This window comes from Arachis stenosperma, chromosome 9, assembly GCF_014773155.1.
Source record: "Arachis stenosperma cultivar V10309 chromosome 9, arast.V10309.gnm1.PFL2, whole genome shotgun sequence".
NCBI lineage: Eukaryota > Viridiplantae > Streptophyta > Magnoliopsida > Fabales > Fabaceae > Arachis > Arachis stenosperma.
In genome coordinates, this window is record NC_080385.1 from 16,616,732 (window position 1) to 16,636,256 (window position 19,525).

Below are 19,525 nucleotides of genomic sequence, written 5' to 3' on the forward strand. Positions count from 1 at the left end.
TATCTGCTAGTAAATCCGACGGTAACCATGCCCTAAATTGGAACCGCGAATCTCCTCCCCCTTCATTTCGAATTCACACACACACACACACACACACACACACACACACACACTCTCTCTCTCTCTCTCTCTCTCTCTCTCTCTCTCTCTAACCTCTCATCCTTCCACTCTCTCTCTCTCTAACATTCTCATCTCTCCTCTCCCTCAACCACCTCTGCCGCCATTGCCGCAAATGTCACCGCCGCTGCCTCTGACGCTGCCACCGCTGCTAAACGTCCCTATCGCTGTAACTACAATGCCCTTGCCGCTTCTACTTATGCCACTACTGCACTTCCACCTCTCTTCTCTGCTTTCTCTTATTCTGCATTCAAGGTTTTTTGTTTGGTTTATTTCAAATTCTGTTATATCAAGTTAATTAGTTAATAGAGTTTAGTTAGTTTAATTTTCTATTTTAGTGGATTTAGGTGGCTGGAATAGGTAAGTTTAGACTCTGAGATTGCTGAAAAATGTTGGATTATTAAGCTGTTTATTGACTGTATTAATAATAATTGAGCTGTTTGTATGTTAACTTAATGATGATTGAAAAAATTAACCGGTTGAGAAGGGTTAATGAATATTTGGTTTGGATGGAACCCTTGAAGGGTAGAGAAATCCGAATTTTAGGGAAGACTTTGTCGAAATTCTTCTAAGATTTTCTGTGAAATCGAAAAAATTAAAATTATGTTTTCAAAATTGTTATAATTAATTATTAGATTGCTGTATTTTTTTACAATTGTTAATTTGAATAATTATTTTGATCTTAGTTTATGTTTTAATTTTGATAAGTTGGTGTTATGATAAATATTTATGGCATTTATAAAAGAACTATATATGTATATATTCATTTTGGTTCTTACAAAAAAAATTTTCTCCTTTGCAATTAGTGTTTTATTGCTCTATAGGCACTTGTTAGTTTGCTAAACTAACCAAAATACTTACTCATTTTAATCTAATTATTTTGAAACTCAAACACTGTAATTTCTTTTTTTTTTTAATTTACTAAACCAAAACACTTTTAGAATTATTTGTTATTTCTTAAGTTTCTTCTTATGTTATTATTTATTGGTGTTTGTTAGGTTATTAATATGCTATTAATATATTCGTTGTACAGACATGATGACAAGTAGCAGAGGTAGGTCGAGTAGGTCACGTGATTGTGGTAGAGGGTAGGCTTCCACCGGATCCCCCAAGACTGCCCAGTCATCACCTTCTACCCCGACTACACCGTCGACCCCTGTAACGTCACAGGTGAGTCCATCGAACCAGTAATTCATCATGGTCACAAACCCGAACTGGGTGCCTCCTTCTGCTACGCCCCCTACAGATGCAGAGATGATGTCGACAGAACCCGTAGTCAGCGATTCCTCCAATGCCCCCGAGCAGGATGCCCCTCCACCACCGCCTGTCATCCGACTGAGAATTTGACCCGATGGCATACAGTCATGAGTTTAATATTTTAATATTAAGTTTGTTTATCTTAAGTTTATTTATGTTAAGTTTGTTTATCTTAAGTTTGTTTATCTTATGCATTTTTAATGTGAGGTTTTTTCTTTGATAGGTTTGCATTAACTCCAATGCTTGCACACAGGAGATATCTGAGCTCATTAAGTCCATGTACGACCACCCATGGCCGACCTTCACGTAGATCTCGGTTGAGACCAGAGAGCGCTAATTTCAGAAGTGAACGGTAAGAACCTAATTTGGTTTGAATTAATTAACTATATTTGAACTGTATTTTATTCCAATTAACTAATCCTGGCGAATCACTTTGTGCAGTTGAAATTCACATGGGATGCAAAACACGATGTCATGATCAGGATGATCTATGACCATCGGACAGCCAAACGACTTCAGCAGATAATGAGCGACGTTCATCAGGGGAAAGACCACCTAACATCGTGGATCCGTCCAAACATCAAGCGTGAACTAGAGGCCTATTTTAAAGATAACGACGGGTTCAAGCGTCGTCGTCTGACAAACGTTGCTAACAAGGCTTCGCCCAAGTCATCGAATGATTTGGGGCACTCGCCAGATTTATCCATAAACCCTTCCTCACACCTTTGTCTTGGAATAATGCGAAAAACACTTCCAACGATGGTTCCAACTCAAGAAACTCAATCAAAATTTCAAACTCCTTTGACAAACGCCCAAGAATTTGGGTGCAATTGAGATGATGCACATCTCAATTGAGTCATGACACCACACTCGAAAGTGGTAAAGGGGAATACTTTCTCCTTCTCTTACCCATCCAGAATTCTCGAGCTGTCGAATACTTTCTTCATCATGAAACAGTGAGGCATACTCCTTTACAACATGAGCAACCTAAGCATATGGATTATCTTTGTCTACGATTATTTCTACTTGTCTTATCTTCAATTCTTCCTCCTTCCCACTCCCCTCTCTTTTTCCTTTTCTCTGTCCCTTCGCCTTTTTTTCCCTTTTTCCTTTATTTTTTCTTTTCCCAAATCTTTCTCCATCCTCTCCAAACAAAACAAACACTATAGAGTAACCACAAAATAACAAACAGAGAAAAGAAAACAACAAAAATAAAACTACAAACCTTTTTTACTCATCTTCAGAAACATCAATAGAAACAAAAAATTTAAAAACAAAACCCTGTCAATACTAAAACTTCACTTTTACTACCGCAAGTTAAGCGATCAATGACCTAGCAGCCACCTATTCATTTTTAAACCCATGTAGACTGTTTATTGTGACCTCCAACATTCAACCAGTCATTATGACATTGATAATTACAAAAACATTCATTACCTACATCTTATTGGTTTTTCTATTTTAATTTTTATTTATTTATTTATATCACATACACCATTTAAATTTTAAGTTTCAAAGAGAACACTCACGACAAATTTACACAATGGAAACAACCATCTCACTTTAATTTTCTATTTATTTATTCAACTATCTACTTCGCTTGTTTTCCCAAATCCAACAAGTTGAGCTTGGAGTTACCACCATCTCGATTCCGAGTTATAGATCGAAGCTCAACTTGTCTACATTAAAAAATTTTATAGGTTAAATTTGGGAGTTGTGATCCGTTATCTAAAATCCGACCCAATCACACCTATAATTTAGAATCTAGATAAAATAAAATAAATATGTGCCACGCCAAAGAAACGTATTTTTCTCTTTTAACAGACCTATTTGAATAAAGTCAAGAGCAGTTATCACAAAGTAAAGTTAAAACCCTAAACGATTAACTACCTATAACGAATCAACTCTATAAATTTCAGGTACGCTATATGAGCAAGTTGAAACCCTAAATGGTTAACATTCATATATGTGCAAAATTTAAGTAACCAATTCATTGTAGTGCATTACAATAGTAAATATATGCAATAAACAATCATTCACGAAGAGATAAACTAAAATTAGGGGTGTTCATGGTTTGGTTAATCCAAAAACCAAACCAGTTTTTTGGTTAACAAAAAATATAGTATTAGTTAATTAACCAAATTGGTTTTACATGATGAAACCGGTTATTAACCGGTTAGTAAAATTCAAAACCGGTTTTTAATCGGTTATTAAAACAAAAACCGGTTTTTAAAAAATAACCGGTTTTTATATAAAAAAAACCAGTTTTTATATAAAAACCGGTTTTTATATTAAAAAACCGGTTTTTACATTAAAAACCGATTTTTACACCAAAAACTGGTTTTTATATTAAAAAATTGGTTTTTATACCATAAAATTGGTTTTTACATGTAAAAATAAATTTTTACACAAAAATTAATATTTTTACATAAAAAAACCCAAACTTTTCGAACCTTTTTTTAATTGAATTTTTTTAATCTAATTTTTTTTCTTTCTAAATGATACGAGTAACATTTGTAAATAATGAAATCCCTTCCATTGCTTTTGTTCCTTTTTCTTTCTTATCTCTTTTCAGTATTTTCTATAAATAATTTTTTCTAATATAAATAATTTTCTTTCTAAATGATACGAGTAACTTTTTCTTATCTCCTTTTCTCTCCCCCTCCTCTTCTCTCTTCCTTCTCTCTTTCTCTTTCTCTCCCCTTCCCTTTCTCTCCCCCTCCCCTCTCTTTCTCTTCCTCTCTCTATCTCTCCCCTCTCTTTTATTTCTCTCTACCCCCTCCTTTCTCTCTCCACTTCTCTTCCTTCTCTCTCTCTCTCCCATTTTTCTCTCTCATCTTCTTTTTCTTTTCTCTCTCTCCCCTTTCTCTTTATCTATCTCTCTCTCCCTTTCCCATCTTTCTCCCCCTCCCCTTTCTTTCTCTCTATCCTTCTCTCCCCTCTCCCCACTCTCCTCTCTCCCTCTCTCTCTCTCTCTCTCTCCTCCTCTTTCTCTCTCTCTTCTCTCTCTCTCTTCTCTTTTCTCTCTTCTTCTCTTTTCTCTCTATCTCTCTCTCCTTCTCTCTCCCCTCCCTCTTTTTCTCTCTTTGTCCTCTTTCTCTCTCTTCGTCTCTTTCTCCTATCCTTCTTCTCTCTTCTTATCTCTCTCCTTTTTTCTTTCTCCTCCTTTATCTTCTCCTTATCTCTCTCTTCTCTCTCGCTTTAGAGAGAAGAGGAGAAAAGAGATAGAAGAGGGATAGAGATTGAGAGAAGGTTGAGAGAGAAAGAAAAAAGAGAGAGTAAGAAAAAAAAGAGGAGAAGAAGAAAAAAGTAAGAGAGAAAGAGGAGGAGAGAGAGAAAATGGGATAGAGATAAAGAAGAAAAAGAATGAGAGAGGAGTGAGAGAGAGAAAGAGAGAAAAGAAAAGAAAAGAGGGAGAGAAAGAGAGGGGAGGGAAATGAGAGAAAGAGAGAGAGAGGAAGGAGCAGAGAGAGAGAGAGAGAAGGGAAAAAATAGGAGAAAGGAGAGATAGATAGGAGGGAAGAGAGAGAGAGAGAGAGAGAGAGAGAGAAGGAGAGGAGAGGAGAGAGATAGGAGGGGAGAGAGAGAGGATGAGAGATAGAAAAAGAGGAGAGATGATTAAAGAGAGGAAAGAGAGGAGAGAGAGGAAGAGAGAGAAGGGATGGGGAGAAAGAGGGCAAGGAGAAAGAGAGAGGCAGTGAAAGAGCGGAGAGAAGGAGAGAGAGACAGAGAGAGAGGTAGAGAGAGGGAGAGAAGGAGAGAGAGAAAGAGGAAAAGGGAGAAAGAGAGAGGGAGAGAAAGATAGAGAGACAAGGGAGAGAGAAAGAAAGCCGAGGTGGAGAGAGATAGAGAGAGAGAAAGAGAAAGAGGGGAGAGAGAGAAAGAGAGGAAGAAAGGAAAGTAGAGAGACAAGGGAGAGAGGGGAGGAGAGAAAGAGGAAAAAAGAAGAGAGAGAGAGAGAGAGAGAGAGGAAGAGGAGATAAAAAGAAAAATGAGTGAGAGAGAGAGAAGGGAGGGAGAGAGAGAGAGAGAGGGGAAGGAAGGGGGAGAGAGAGGGAGAGGGGAGAGAAATAGGGGAAAAGGAAGAGAGATAAGGAAAGAGAGAATAGAGAGAGAGAGAGAGGAGGGGGAGAGAGAAAAGAAGAAGACAAAGAGGAGGAGGAGAAAGAGAAAAATGAGAGAGAGAGGAAGGTGAGAAGGGAAAAAGAGAGATAGGAGAGAGAGAGAGAGAGAGGAAGGGGGAGAGAGAGAGAGAGAGAGAGAGAGAGAGAAAGAGTATGTAATTTGGTTTTGAAATTAGGTTTTGATTTTAATTTGGTTTTGGTTTTGGTTAACCTGTTAAAAACCGGTTTTTTTAAATTTGGTTTTGGTTAACCAATTTTAAAAAATATGGATATGGTTTTTAAAATGGTTTTATTAAATTGATTAACCAAAATGTGGTTATGGTTTTTTAACCGGTTAACCACATTTTGGTTTTTTTATGCACACCCCTAACTAAAATAATAGTTAATAATTTCTTATAACTATAGATTTCATGCTACATCAATTTTGCAGTTATTGAAATATCATTTTCATAGACAATCACAAATTTCATAATCTAAATATTCTGATATCACTTGTTAATTTAATATAATTTTAATGTACATTATAAAACTATCATTCATATTATAAGGATCTTAAAATTTATGATTATCACAAATAAAAATAAAATGAATAATTACTAATTTTGATCTATAATGAGTAAGAAGAGAATTCACTTTATTTATCTTTTTAATTCTTTCTTCAATTAAGATATTGATAGTGAATAAAAAAAAAGAGTTCATTGATATAAAAAAAGTTGAATTCTAATTTTCTTTTCATAAAAACTAACTTTTATCAAGTTGATTACTTTTCAAAAAATTATACAACTTTTTTTATTTTATTATTTAGACATAATATAATATAACTTCTTACATTCAATTATCTTGGTAAGCTTTTGTCGGGATGAACAATAATTATAGCAAATTAGCAATATTGAAGTAGTATGTAAAATAAACAAATAAATAAATAAATAAGTAAAGGAATCAGATATATAGCAGTATATCTACAATAAAAATATTCTTGCAAAGAATGGTTGGTTTAACCAAATTGAATAGTAACAGTACATAGTTCTTATTATACAACAAAATGATAATGAGGATAAAAAAGAATTCAATGAAGAATCCTTCATATCTTGCTTAGCTTATGCTTTAAAATATAGAAACATGGAAAAAATGGTAACAATATAGGAGGAAAAAGAGAGCTCCTCAATCAACTGATGGTTTTATATGTAATACAAATGTGAATTGTAACTTGTTGAAAGCTTTGCAGCATTAGAAGCATTTCCTGTGAACGATTGATGGACCTGATTCATCATATTCTGCCTTTGCAATCCACATCTACACTCGAGCAGAGAACATATAAAAATTAATGAGAATTTCATAATAAGATATATGATATGGCTAACATTGATAAGCCATTGACATGCCTTACGAAAAATTAACATATTGTAGACCAATTTATTATTTCCTTTGTATATTATTTTTTATTTATATTACCTAATACTTTAAGTTAATATGTGAAAACTCAGGTGCAGTCGACTTTAAATCGACTTTACGTGAAGTTGATAGTTGAGAACAGTTAGATGAAAATTAGTTAAATCAGTTAAATTATTTAACGACTTTCAACTATCAACTTTTCGTGAAGTCGATTACACCTGAATTTCCACCATTTTATTTATAAAAATGCACACTATATACGTACCTGTTGGAAGGTGCTGAGTGAAGCCAAAATGGAGCCTCCAATCCAGACACTGTACTTCCTCTCGGGCGGTGCAACAACCTTAATCTTCATGCTACTGGGTGCCAATGCAGAAATCTCCTTGCTCATCCTATCAGCAATACCCGGAAACATTGTGGTTCCACCACTCAAAACAATGTTACCATAAAGATCCTTCCTGATATCAACATCACATTTCATGATCGAGTTGTAAGTCGTTTCGTGTATGCCTGCGGCTTCCATTCCGATCATGGAAGGCTGGAACAGCACTTCCGGGCACCGGAACCTTTCCGCCCCTATTGTGATCACCTGACCGTCCGGCAGCTCGTAGCTCTTCTCCACGGCCGAGCTTGTCTTGGAAGTTTCCAGCTCCTGCTCGTAATCCAGAGCAATGTAGGAGAGTTTCTCCTTCATGTCTCTCACAATTTCACGCTCAGCAGAGGTTGTGAAGGAGTAACCACGCTCCGTCAAGATTTTCATCAGATAATCTGTCAGATCACGACCTGCAAGGTCCAAACGCAGGATTGCGTGTGGCAGGGCATACCCTTCGTATATTGGAACTGTGTGACTCACACCATCCCCAGAGTCCAGAACAATACCTTCATTACATTACAGAGACCTTATTTAATTTCACATCCATCAAACAAACCGAAGAAAACAGAGAGTTAATTAAGAAAGTTGAATTACCAGTTGTGCGGCCACTAGCATAAAGGGAGAGCACAGCTTGGATGGCAACATACATGGCAGGAGCATTGAAGGTCTCAAACATGATTTGGGTCATTTTCTCACGATTGGCCTTGGGATTGAGAGGTGCTTCAGTGAGAAGAACAGGATGCTCTTCAGGAGCCACACGAAGCTCGTTGTAGAAAGTGTGATGCCAAATCTTCTCCATGTCATCCCAGTTGCTAACAATGCCATGCTCAATTGGGTACTTGAGGGTCAAAATACCTCTCTTCGATTGAGCTTCATCACCCACATATGCATCCTTTTGTCCCATTCCAACCATCACTCCCGTGTGCCGCGGACGCCCCACAATGCTTGGGAACACTGCCCTTGGAGCATCATCTCCAGCAAATCCAGCCTACAAAATAATTAAATACATATAATCAAGACTCTCCAAACAGGGGAATGAATTCTCTCGTTTTTTTTAACAATTGAGGGATACAATGTGATTTTTTATTATTAATTTTGTAAATGAAATCAAGAATATATATGAGAGAGAGCAATGAAAAATTAGATATCACATTTTACACCCTCAATTTTTTTTAATAACAGAGAGAATTCATTCTCTTCCAAACAAAATTGGTAATTCAACTAGTAAAATTAAAAAATTTAATAAAAATTAAATTAAATATAATAAAATAATATATTTATTTTAATATATATATATCTAAATAAAATTATAACCATTAAAAAACTGTATCGATTTAATCGATTAACGGATTCTTTTATTGTCTTTTTTTATTGATTAATTATCAATTGATTTTTTTTTATCAAAATTAATCGATCTACAGATGACTGATTTTAGTTGACCGAATTAAACTGATGGATTGAATCCGATTCTTATAAAGTGGAAACTTAGGTGCAGTCGACTTCACGTGAAGTTGATAACTGAAAGTCATTAGATAATTTAACTGATTTGACTAAAGTTTCATCTAACGACTTTCAGCTATCAACTTCAAATGAAGTCGACTACACTATGTTCACCTTATCATCATGCATATAAGACAAAATAAACAAGAGCTAAGACAAAAATTTACTACTAGATTAGAATAGAGGTTTGGATGCGTATGTACCTTGACCATTCCAGTTCCATTGTCACAAACAAGAGGTTGGATATCCTCAGCATCTCCCATTTTCTACTGATTGCTATTAAATTTCTCAATTTTTTTCCATAAAAAAGAAAATAACATAATCATTACAAAATAGAAAAAAAAAAGCGCACAGAGATATAAAAAAATTATTATTCAAAAATAATCTATGAATATTAGAAAATATTAATTTATTTTTTCAATAAAGTAAGCAACAATCTGAATAATTAAATTTTAACTATTAGAATACAATTTTTTTTTCTAACAGAATAATCACAATTTTTTAACTTAGAATAGAAAAAGTTTTTGCTCTAAATGATTAAACATTATATTGACATAAATTATTTAATACAACCACAATACATGTATAATCGAATTTATTCATATATAAAATCAGTCATTAGATTACTCAACTCTTTTGCAGTAGAATATAGTCAGACTTTTCAATACATCTAATATAATCAGTCATTAGAAAATATAGTTAAGAACCGTTACTTGATTTGATATGTTTGACTATATCATATAATAATTTTCAGTTATCAACTTCATATGAAATCAATTGCACTAAAAGATAAAAGAAGAACCAAGAAACATATTTATCAAATATCATGTTCCTCATAAAAAAAAACATTAATAAAAGTGCAAATGAATTAAAATTATATGCATATAAGCATCATGTATCAACATACATCGGGAAGAAATTGCCACCTGCAAAGAATTTGACAATGGAATAATTGGTGCAATGTACGTTTATGAAAGAAAGAAGGAAGTGGAAAACAAGAGAACGTGAATGTTAAGTACCTTGGGCTTGGAACTCCGAGATGAATGAATGAATGGAGCTACGAACGTGATTGTGTCTATGTTGCTTTTGTTGTCTATTTTTAGGTTTTACTATTATTAACTAACCGTGTGCCTCATGCATGTGTGGTAGCGGTCAATGTTTTAATAACCGACAGTTAATGGCAAATGAAATGCACCCCAAATGGCCCGCAAATTCAGTTTAGAGTCATATTGTGATTGATTGTCTTGCGGATCATATTTGTTGTGGGAGGTCAAAATAGTTAGCCAATATTTAGTTAGTAAAAGTAACTTTATGTTGTAAACAAAAATTCTAAGATTAGTTATCTTTACCTAATATTTGATAAATAATGTATTTTTTATACTATTACATCCACATTTATCAAATGTTTGCTATATTTGAATATAACTATATTAAATATATACTAAAATCAACTACAAAATTAGTTGTTAATAAGAAATATATAGGGTAAAGTATATTTTTTGTTCCTGAAATTTGATAAAAGTTTTAAAAATATCCCTAAATTTTCATACATTATTGTTGAATTAGTCTTAAATTTTTTTTGAACATTTAGCCCATCAAGGGTATATTTGATACAAATAAAAAATTTTTGAAAAAAAACTTGAAACAAAATAAAATTTATGAATATTTTTAAAACTTTTATCAAACTTCAGAAATAAAAAATATACTTTATCCAAATATATATTAAAATTAAAATATATATTAAAATAAATTAAATAATATTTATATACAAATAAATAATAATAATTCTTTTATGATTGATTTTAATATATATAATATTTTTTTATTTGCGTAATATACACATAAACTAATATATTTTGTACACACAAATAAAGATGGCAAAACCCACACACACTACAGATACAGAATTAAATAGTCCCATGGCACAAAGAACTGATTATCTTCGACGCCCTTTTTCTTTTGGATTATTGATAAATTCGTTTTTTTCGTTTCCTTTTTACTTGTACACTACAATAGGAGTGACAGATAGCGACAGCAGATTTGTGGTGGTTGTAAAAAATTGCCGCAATATTAAAAATAGCGGTGATTAATGTGGTGGTTATGGGGGACTTTTAAATTTTAAAAGGGTAAATAAATCAGTTGAGTGAGCATGCTAGCTTGGCAGAATTAGTTAGAGCAAGTGGTTATGAGTTAGTTAGTTAAGCAATAGAAACTGTTAGTGTAAGTTAAGCATATATAATCTCTTGTAATAGCTCATTTGAGTGATGGAAAGAAATCATAATTAACTTCTCTCAAAATCTCAAACTCTCTCACCCTCTCTTCTTTTTCATCACCATCTGTTAGCCACTGATACCTTTCATGGTATTAGAGCTGCAGATCCAAAATGACAACTCCAATCAATGCAACCGCAGTACCAGTTCAAACCAGTAACAATAACAACAAAGAGGTTTACAACTTCTCAAAGTCGATAGTGATAAAGTTAGACTGCAAAAATTTTCTGCCATGGAAGGAGCAGGCTGAATCAACAATCGAAGGATACGAATTAGATGATCACATCAATGGAATCAATATTCCACACCAATTCAATTCACCAGAAGATGAGAAAGCTGGACAAAGCTCAACAGAGTACAAAACCTGGAAGAGACAAGACGCGCTGTTGAAATCTTGGCTCTTAGTGTCGATGAGTGACACTTTCACTGCCAGAATGGTAGGTTGCATGTTCTCGCGTTAGATTTGACCATGATTATAAGTATTTTCACTTCACAATTTAAAGCCAAGGTTCGTCAATTAAGGAGCAAATTGACCAACACAAAAAAAAGAGGGATCTATGAATGAGTATATGCTAGAAAATAAGAAAACGGTCGATGCGTTAATCTCAGTTGGAGAACCAATCAATGGGGCAGCACATGTTGAAGCAATCTTAGAAGGATTAACCGAAGAGTATTGTTCGTTTATTACGTCAATTAACGCAAGAGACAAGCCTATCTCAGTCAACGTGTTAGAAGCATTGCTACTTGCTTAAGAGGAGTAGCTTGAAAAGTTCAAAAAGATCGATCTGATTCATGTCAATCTTGATCAAGCTAAAAATCAGAGAAGGTTCAAACAAATCAACAACAATTATGGTTACAATAATCATGCAAATAGAGGAATTGGAAGAGGATATAGCTATCGAGAAGGCCATAATAATCGAGGTAGAGGTAGATTCAATTCAGGTTCAAGTTCTAGACGAGGAAGATGTCAAAATGGTTCAAGATTCATCTACCAAGTATGTGGCAAGCCAGGACACACAACAATTGATTGCTCGCACAAATTTATCAAAGATTTTGGAAGAAGTCATAGCAGACCTCAAGCCAACATGGCAGTGGAAAATCTTGCAGTACCACCATCAACAGTGTATGATCCAAATTGGTACCCTGATTTGGGAGCTACTCATCACATGACACCTGAGACATCAAACTTCTCTAAGTATGAGAACTACAATGGTAATGAGCAAGTGGTTGTAGGTAATGAAAATTCTTTACAGATTTCTAAAGTTAGCAGTTCATTTCTAAAACCGTTTTCATCAGATCATTGCTTTAAACTACAAAGACTGTTGCATGTTCTTGCTATCAAGAAAAATTTTCTTAGCGTTCACAAATTCGTGTGTGATAATAATGTTTGGGTTGAGTTTCATCCTAACAAATGCTTGGTAAAATCACAAGATTTCAAGGAGACTTTTCTCCAAGGAACAGTTAGGAATGGTCTGTACTCCTTTGGTCTAGCTAAAATAAAGAATTTAGTAAATGATGTTGCTATGTATAGCACAAGTGTGATCAAATCCTCTAATTTTCAGCTATGGCACCTCAGATTGGGACATTCCTCCATTGATATAGTGTCCAGAGTTCTGAAAAGTCACTATATTCCCTTTACTCCCATTAATTCTCTTTGTAATTCTTGTTGTTTGGAAAAATCATGTCAACTTTCTTTTCTAATGTCTAAAACTGTAATAAAAAACTCTTTAGAGTTAGTGTACACTGACATATGGGGTCCAGCTCTAGTGTCTTCAATAAATGGTTCTAAATACTACTTGCATTTCATTGATGCATTTTCTAAATTCAGTTGGATTTATCTACTCCACAATAGATCTCAATTGTATACAGTCTTTGTTCATTTTAAGACAATGGTTGAGCGCCAATTCAATGCAAAATTAAAATCTGTACAATATGATAATGCAAAAGAATATGTAGCTTCGACCAAGTACATGCAGACAGAAGGAATTGTTCCTAGATTTTCTTATCCTCATGTGTACCAGCAGAATGGAGCGGCTGAGCACAAACACAAACACATTACAACGATGGGATTGACATTATTGACGGAAGCAGCCTTGCCAATGAAATTTTGGAGTGATGCATTTGTCACAGCCATTCATCTCATCAACTTGCTCCCAACTCCAGTGCTAAACTATTAGTCACCCTTTGAAAAGCTGATGCCAAAGGTTCCTTCACTTGACATGCTAAAGGTTTTTGGATGCTTGTGTTATCCACACACCAGGCCCTACAACAAGAATAAACTTTAATTTTGATTTGAGTTGTGTGTGTATCTTGGGCCCGCAACCAACTACAAGCTTCAAATGCCTTAATAAAGCTGGGAAGATAATCATTGCAAGAGATGTTAGGTTTCAGGAAGACAGCTTTCCTTACAAGTCTTCTGTCATTGGTTTCATCAATCCTCAAGCATTACACCCTCAACCAGTAAACTTAACCACACACTCCATAACAATTCTCACTTTTCCTTTGAATCAACCATCCATACGCCCTGATAACACTTCCTTAAACCCATATCACTTTCAACCCACCTCAGCCTCAATCAAATCATCTCACCCTCCACCCAATACAATATCTCAACCTTGACCCTCATCTACCTCACATCGACATCAAACATCTCAGCCTACTACAATTCAAACCCCACCACCACGGTCACAAAATCAGCATTCCATGATCACCAGGGCTAAGAATGGTATCACTAAACCAAGAGTATTTCAAATAATTCTTTCTTAGGATCTGAAGCCAAAAACTGCAAGACAAGCACTTGAAATCCCTCATTAGAGACAAGCAATGAATGAGAAGTATGCTGCCTTGATGAGAAATAAAACATGGGTGCTCACTAAACTGCCAAAGGGAAAATCTGCTGTTGGAAGTCGTTGGATTTTTTGCATCAAGAGAAGTTCCGATGGCTCAATTAGCAAATATAAAGCGCGCCTGGTAGCTCAAGGATTCAGTCAACGACCAAGTATTGATTTTAAAGAAACCTTCAGTCTCGTAATTAAACCAGCAAGTGTTAGGATCATTTTGACATTGGTACTCTCCAGAGGTTGGGGCATAAGACAGTTAGATATGAACAACGCGTTCTTAAATGGTGACCTTCATGAAGAAGAATATATGACGCAACTTCAAAGATTCAAAATCAGTGGTTCACAGGTGGTGTGCAAGCTTACTCACTCTCTATATGGACTGAAACAGGCCCCGAGGGCCTGGTTTACCAAGCTGTCCACTGTACTCATCAGACTCGAATTCTAAGCAACTCGATCAGATGCCTCCCTCTTTGTCAAACAATCCAATAGTGCAGTGCTCTTTCTCTTGGTGTATGTTGACGACATAATCCTCACTGGCTCTTCCTCACAGGCCATTCATAATGTCACCCAACAATTAAACAAAGCTTTTGCTCTTAAAGACATGGGTCCCTTTAGAATAAGGAAGATTAGAAATGTGAATATTATATTAAATTAGAATAGAGCTCATCGAAACGAGAATTTTAATACCAATTTCGAAGAAATCGGTCCAATATTGGACCGAACGGGCCGAACCGGTTGAACCGGGCCGTGGGCCCAACCGGACCAGCCCTTTAAGTGAACCCACGTTCTTCTTCTCCCCATTTTTGGCAGCGTCGAAGAGCATCAGGGAGAAGAAAGGAAGAACGTCAAAATTATTACGTTAACTTCTGATCCCCGTAACTTCTCCGTCCGAGCTTCAATCGCCGCACCGTTTGTGACCACGCGTTCACCGCGTCGAGCTCTACATTTCTACTGGAACAATTTCATAGGTAACTCATTATTTTATACTCAGCCTTTATTTCCCCCAATTTTCGAATTTTAAGTGGGAATATTGAATTTCTTTGATTTCTGATGTTTTAGGATCCAATTAGCTTGAGGAAAATGTTTACTCTTGCTTATGTGAAGCTTGGGTAAGGTGAGGATACGATAATTTTATTTTAATTTCATTAAATTTGAGCTTTGAGTATTAAATTGGATATATATGTGTTATAAATGTGTATTAGGTTGTGAATAAATAATTGGAGCTTGAAATTGTGAAAATATTGGAACTTGGAGGAAGCTGATTAGTTGAATTTTGAGGGGCTGCCTTGGTTTTAAATAATTTGCTTTGGTCGTTACGTGGAAATCGGCCAAGGTATGGTTTAGGTTTCTTGCATTTAATATATAATGTTCTGTGAAAACTTAGGCTAGATGACCATAGGATAAGTTGGAATGCAGGTGTATGTTTAATGTTTAGTAATTTGTCGATGAATATATTTGGTTGAAGTTTATTGAATAATTAGTTATTAATTTTGGATGGTGAATGTTGTTATGTTAATTTGGAGAGAATTATGGTTGAATGTTATTGTTGATGAACATGGTTGGTTAGGTACTTGTTGATTAACTAATAATTTGGTGAATTATTGATTTGAGGCATTTTGTGTTAGAAGCCTAGGATTTGTGAACTATGATCCTTAGTTAAATTTTGGTTGTTGGATTTGAATATTGTATGAGTATAATTGTTGATCTGAGGTAGATTTATTGTGGTGACTGATATGATGATGAGGAAGGGTATGTTGAATTGAAAAGAAAGCAGGTTTGGACCCGAAAAGGGTGGCAAAGTCCGAGTTTTAGAGGAGATGCTGCCGAAATTTTATAAAAATTAGAGATGTTGTTTATATGATTATTTAAAAAGATTTAGATTCAAGGGTTATATGATTTGATTTATAGTTATTAGGAAAATGAGCATGTTTTAAGTTTGATTTGTTTAGAAAAGAATAAATTATGTTTTGAATTGGAGCTATTGATGGACGGAATGAGAGGTGTGATAATGAAGGATAAGGATTGATTATGTTTAATGTATGATGATGAATGAGATGCAATTGATAATGATGTGGATGTTGATGAATTATAATTGAATTATTTATATGGCTTATGAATTTGAATGATCTGAGATACGAGATTTCCTGGATAAAGTGCCGTGGCTTGCCACCACGTGTACCAGGTAGAAAACTCGATACTCTGTTGACCCTACGACGTAAGTGTGACCGGGCACTATATAAATTCCCGGGAATGTTACCCCCATTGAGCAATATTGATTATTTGAGAAAAAATCTATGCATAGACTCTTGGGGATGCACGTCAGGGGACAGTCTAAGGACAATTCAGACTTGTCGAGTTGGCTGGATAACCGACAGATGAGCCTCATCAGCCATAGGACAAGCATGCATCATATGCATATTACTTGAATTACTTGCTTGTGTATTAACTGGGTGTGCCTAAATGTACTTTCCATGTTAAATGTATATTTGTTATCTGCAGTACTTGTAACCTTCTTGTGCTTGCCTTTGTCTGTTTAGTTGTCTGTGAAAATGCATGATGGAGTCGGAGGTATGGAGGAATGGCAGAATGGGATTTAGATTTAAGGTTAAGTTAAGTTAGGTTTAAATATCCTTAGTAAACCACCTTTTATGGTTTCTGTTTAATACTTTAAGCTCTACAATCTGAGTATCGGCGTTCTAGGATTGCCTCTGGCATTCCCAGGACCTTATATATTATGTGTGTGACACCTTTACCATACTGAGAACCTCCGGTTCTCATACCATACTATGTTGTTGTTTTTCAGATGCAGGTCGAGAGGCATCTCGTTAGGCGTCTGGACCCTTGAAGCGGAGTGGTTACAGGGTTATTTTGTTATGCTATGATGTGTATATATGTACTTGGTTTTCTCTCCGCATAACTTGTTCTTTTGATCCTCCTAGAGGTTTATGGAGAGGCAGGATTGTGTATATGTACCTTTGGGTTTTGGATATGTATGTATATATATGTAAATATTATCCGGCCAGTCTTGACTTCGCAGGCTGAGTTAGGAGCTTGTTATTTTGTATCTTTGGCACTCTATTCCTACTTCTGTTATCATATGTTTAATAGTTATGGTTTCCTTAGCACGCATGTTAACCCGTTCCTTGAGCGTTGCGCTTTTATTTTGCGATTTTATTTCCTCTTTTCTTCACGGCTCCTAGCATATTATAATTCTTCTGCTATTATATGTACTTATTTTATTTTAGAGGTCGTAATACCACACCACCTCTATTTTACGGCTTAAGCGTAAAGATTAGCGTGGTAGGGTGTTACAACTATCAATTCTCTTTTATAGAATTGACTATAAAAAGTATTTTTCAATTGAGTCTATGTTTAAATCGAATTGATGGGTCTTAAATTTAAAAACCAAGTAGAGGCATTTTTTGTTAGAAAAAAAATTATTTTCAAATCTTCATAGTTTACTAAATTTTCGAGTTCGACCAAATATCAAGCAATATCCTTTATAGCTGATTTTCCTGTTTTTCCAGCAAATTTGGTAACTACTTTAGAATTTTTATCCCTCTGTCAGTCATTTGAATTATTTTAGGAAAAACTGAAAAAAAAAATAGGGTCGATGCATAAACCCTACATTAATACCTACTCGATTAATAGACATTTTTAACAATGAGTAAATGATTAAATTCGTTCCTAAAAGATCATTCATTCTCCAAATTATTTTTCGAAAGATTTTTTTAATTTATCAAATTCATTCTTCAAAGATTTTAAATTGATCACACTAGTACTTCTATCACTTTCTTTATTGATGGTATCTAAATTTACTAATGTGACACGTTAAATGACATCACAATACACATCTAAGAGTTTTAATTGATTATTAACATAATAAGTTTATGAAATTAATCTCTAAACAGTTGCATTGTGTTACTTATTCCAATTTTTCTTACGTACTACTTGAATAGAATGATGAGGTTCAAAATTTTGAATTTCTTAATCCTGTGCGTTTCTTCTTTTTGACAGTTTTGTACAAGAATATGACCTTGTAACTTTATTATGAATACATCTAATGTGATGCCTAGTTTGGCCACAGATTTACTGGTGAGTTATTTTTTTATTTTAATTTACAATGTTCTCTTGTTGATGGCAAAGTTTCAGTTTCTAAGTGTAAAAAATAATGCATAAGATCAAACAAGGAAGGAAAAGTCTCTCAACATGGCAACGGCATCGCACACTCAAGCTGTCAAGTTTCTTAACAAATCCCCCGGCGGCCGCCGCTTCATTTTAAGCTTCTCTTCTTTCGAAATCGAACCAGCCTTCACACTTCCCTCTGAATTAACCTTTATCTTTGTTCTTAATTCCTCCAAAATACAGCAGCAACACCAGTAACATTTTTTTCTTAATTACCTAGTTACTTTGTGCTTAAGCTTAGTCCCGGTTCTGCTTAAACCCTAAACCCTTGCCTACTTTTATTGAGTTTTATTTATTTATTTTTAATTTTAAAAAATATTCGTTATTATTGATGAAAGCTGTTTTATTTGGTTGGGTTGAAAATTTGTTCTTACGTGCTGCTAATTTGTGTGAATTACTTCCTTGACACTTTTTGTTTTTTTTTTATATTTCATTTACTGGGTTATTGAATTGTGCAGTTTAAATCCTTTTCTGAGAGAGTAGATGAGATTGATATCAACGTCTATCGGAGTCTTGAGAAGGTTAAAGCTGAGCCGTCTGAGGGTTCCTCATTTTTCAGAGACTGTCTTATAGAATGGAGGGTATGGTTATGTTTATTATGATACATTTAAGTTGCTGCGATTGCTATTTTCTTGCCTTTATGTATGAAAGGTTTCCATGTCCATTAGGCCTTTGCTATTGAAGAAATCCTACCTTGCTAACTACTATATTTAACTAATTTAACTAATTATCTCGAGTAGTCGACAGTGGTCTTGCTCTTGTTAGATGGAGTTGCATAATAGCTTGAATAAGTTGTTTTTTTTTGGAGTAGAAATTGATTGATCTTTTGTGCATTAAAGATAAAATAATGTGGACCTTAGCTATCGTTAGTGCATGGTGCTTCTATAATGTTTTGCATGGGATTTAGTGTTTTTTGCAGCTTCATTGTATTAGGGATAGTTATTTTTTTAGTAGTTAAAGGGTATGGATGCTGAAACAGTGATGAGGGAGGTCGAATTCATATTTCTTTTGGTTCTTTATATTCTCCTACGAGTTTCTTGACTGTTATGATCTAGTTCCCTTACATTGTATGAAGAGATTCTACCTTGTACACAATCGTTGGCCTTGGTTCTCTTGCACAAGGAATACTTAATCTCAAAACTTCTTTCTTTTTTTTGGTCGGTGGATTGGACAACTCCCAATTCTAGGTACCCCAATGGTTGGAATCTCAAAACTTCTTTCTAGGTTGCACTTGAAAGCAAGGCTATCTGTTGAGCCTATTCTCAGGTATGCAGGCATTGCTTGGATTGCTTATCTTTTTTCATAGTGTGTTGCACATTAAATTGTAAAAAAAAAAAAAACATAATCTTATTTTGTTAAAAAATATTGATGTTGGTAGTAATTTTCTATTTGATGATGTTGAAAAAAAAAGATTTTTATCACAATAGTTAGGATTTCCTTAGGAGGGTGGTAAAGAGTAGCATGGAG

General features: G+C 34.8%; 1 protein-coding gene across 1 annotated transcript; it reads right to left on the minus strand.

Annotated features, from left to right (window-relative positions):
- Positions 1-6,592: 6,592 nt before the first annotated feature.
- On the minus strand, positions 6,593-8,276 carry LOC130950493 (actin-97-like). Its single transcript, XM_057879006.1, has 3 exons — positions 7,858-8,276; positions 7,156-7,769; positions 6,593-6,791 (listed from the first exon to the last, which is right to left on the minus strand). Exons 1-3 carry the CDS (start codon positions 8,174-8,176, stop codon positions 6,726-6,728), a joined length of 999 nt encoding a protein of 332 aa, XP_057734989.1. The 5' UTR covers positions 8,177-8,276; the 3' UTR covers positions 6,593-6,725.
- Positions 8,277-19,525: the final 11,249 nt, after the last annotated feature.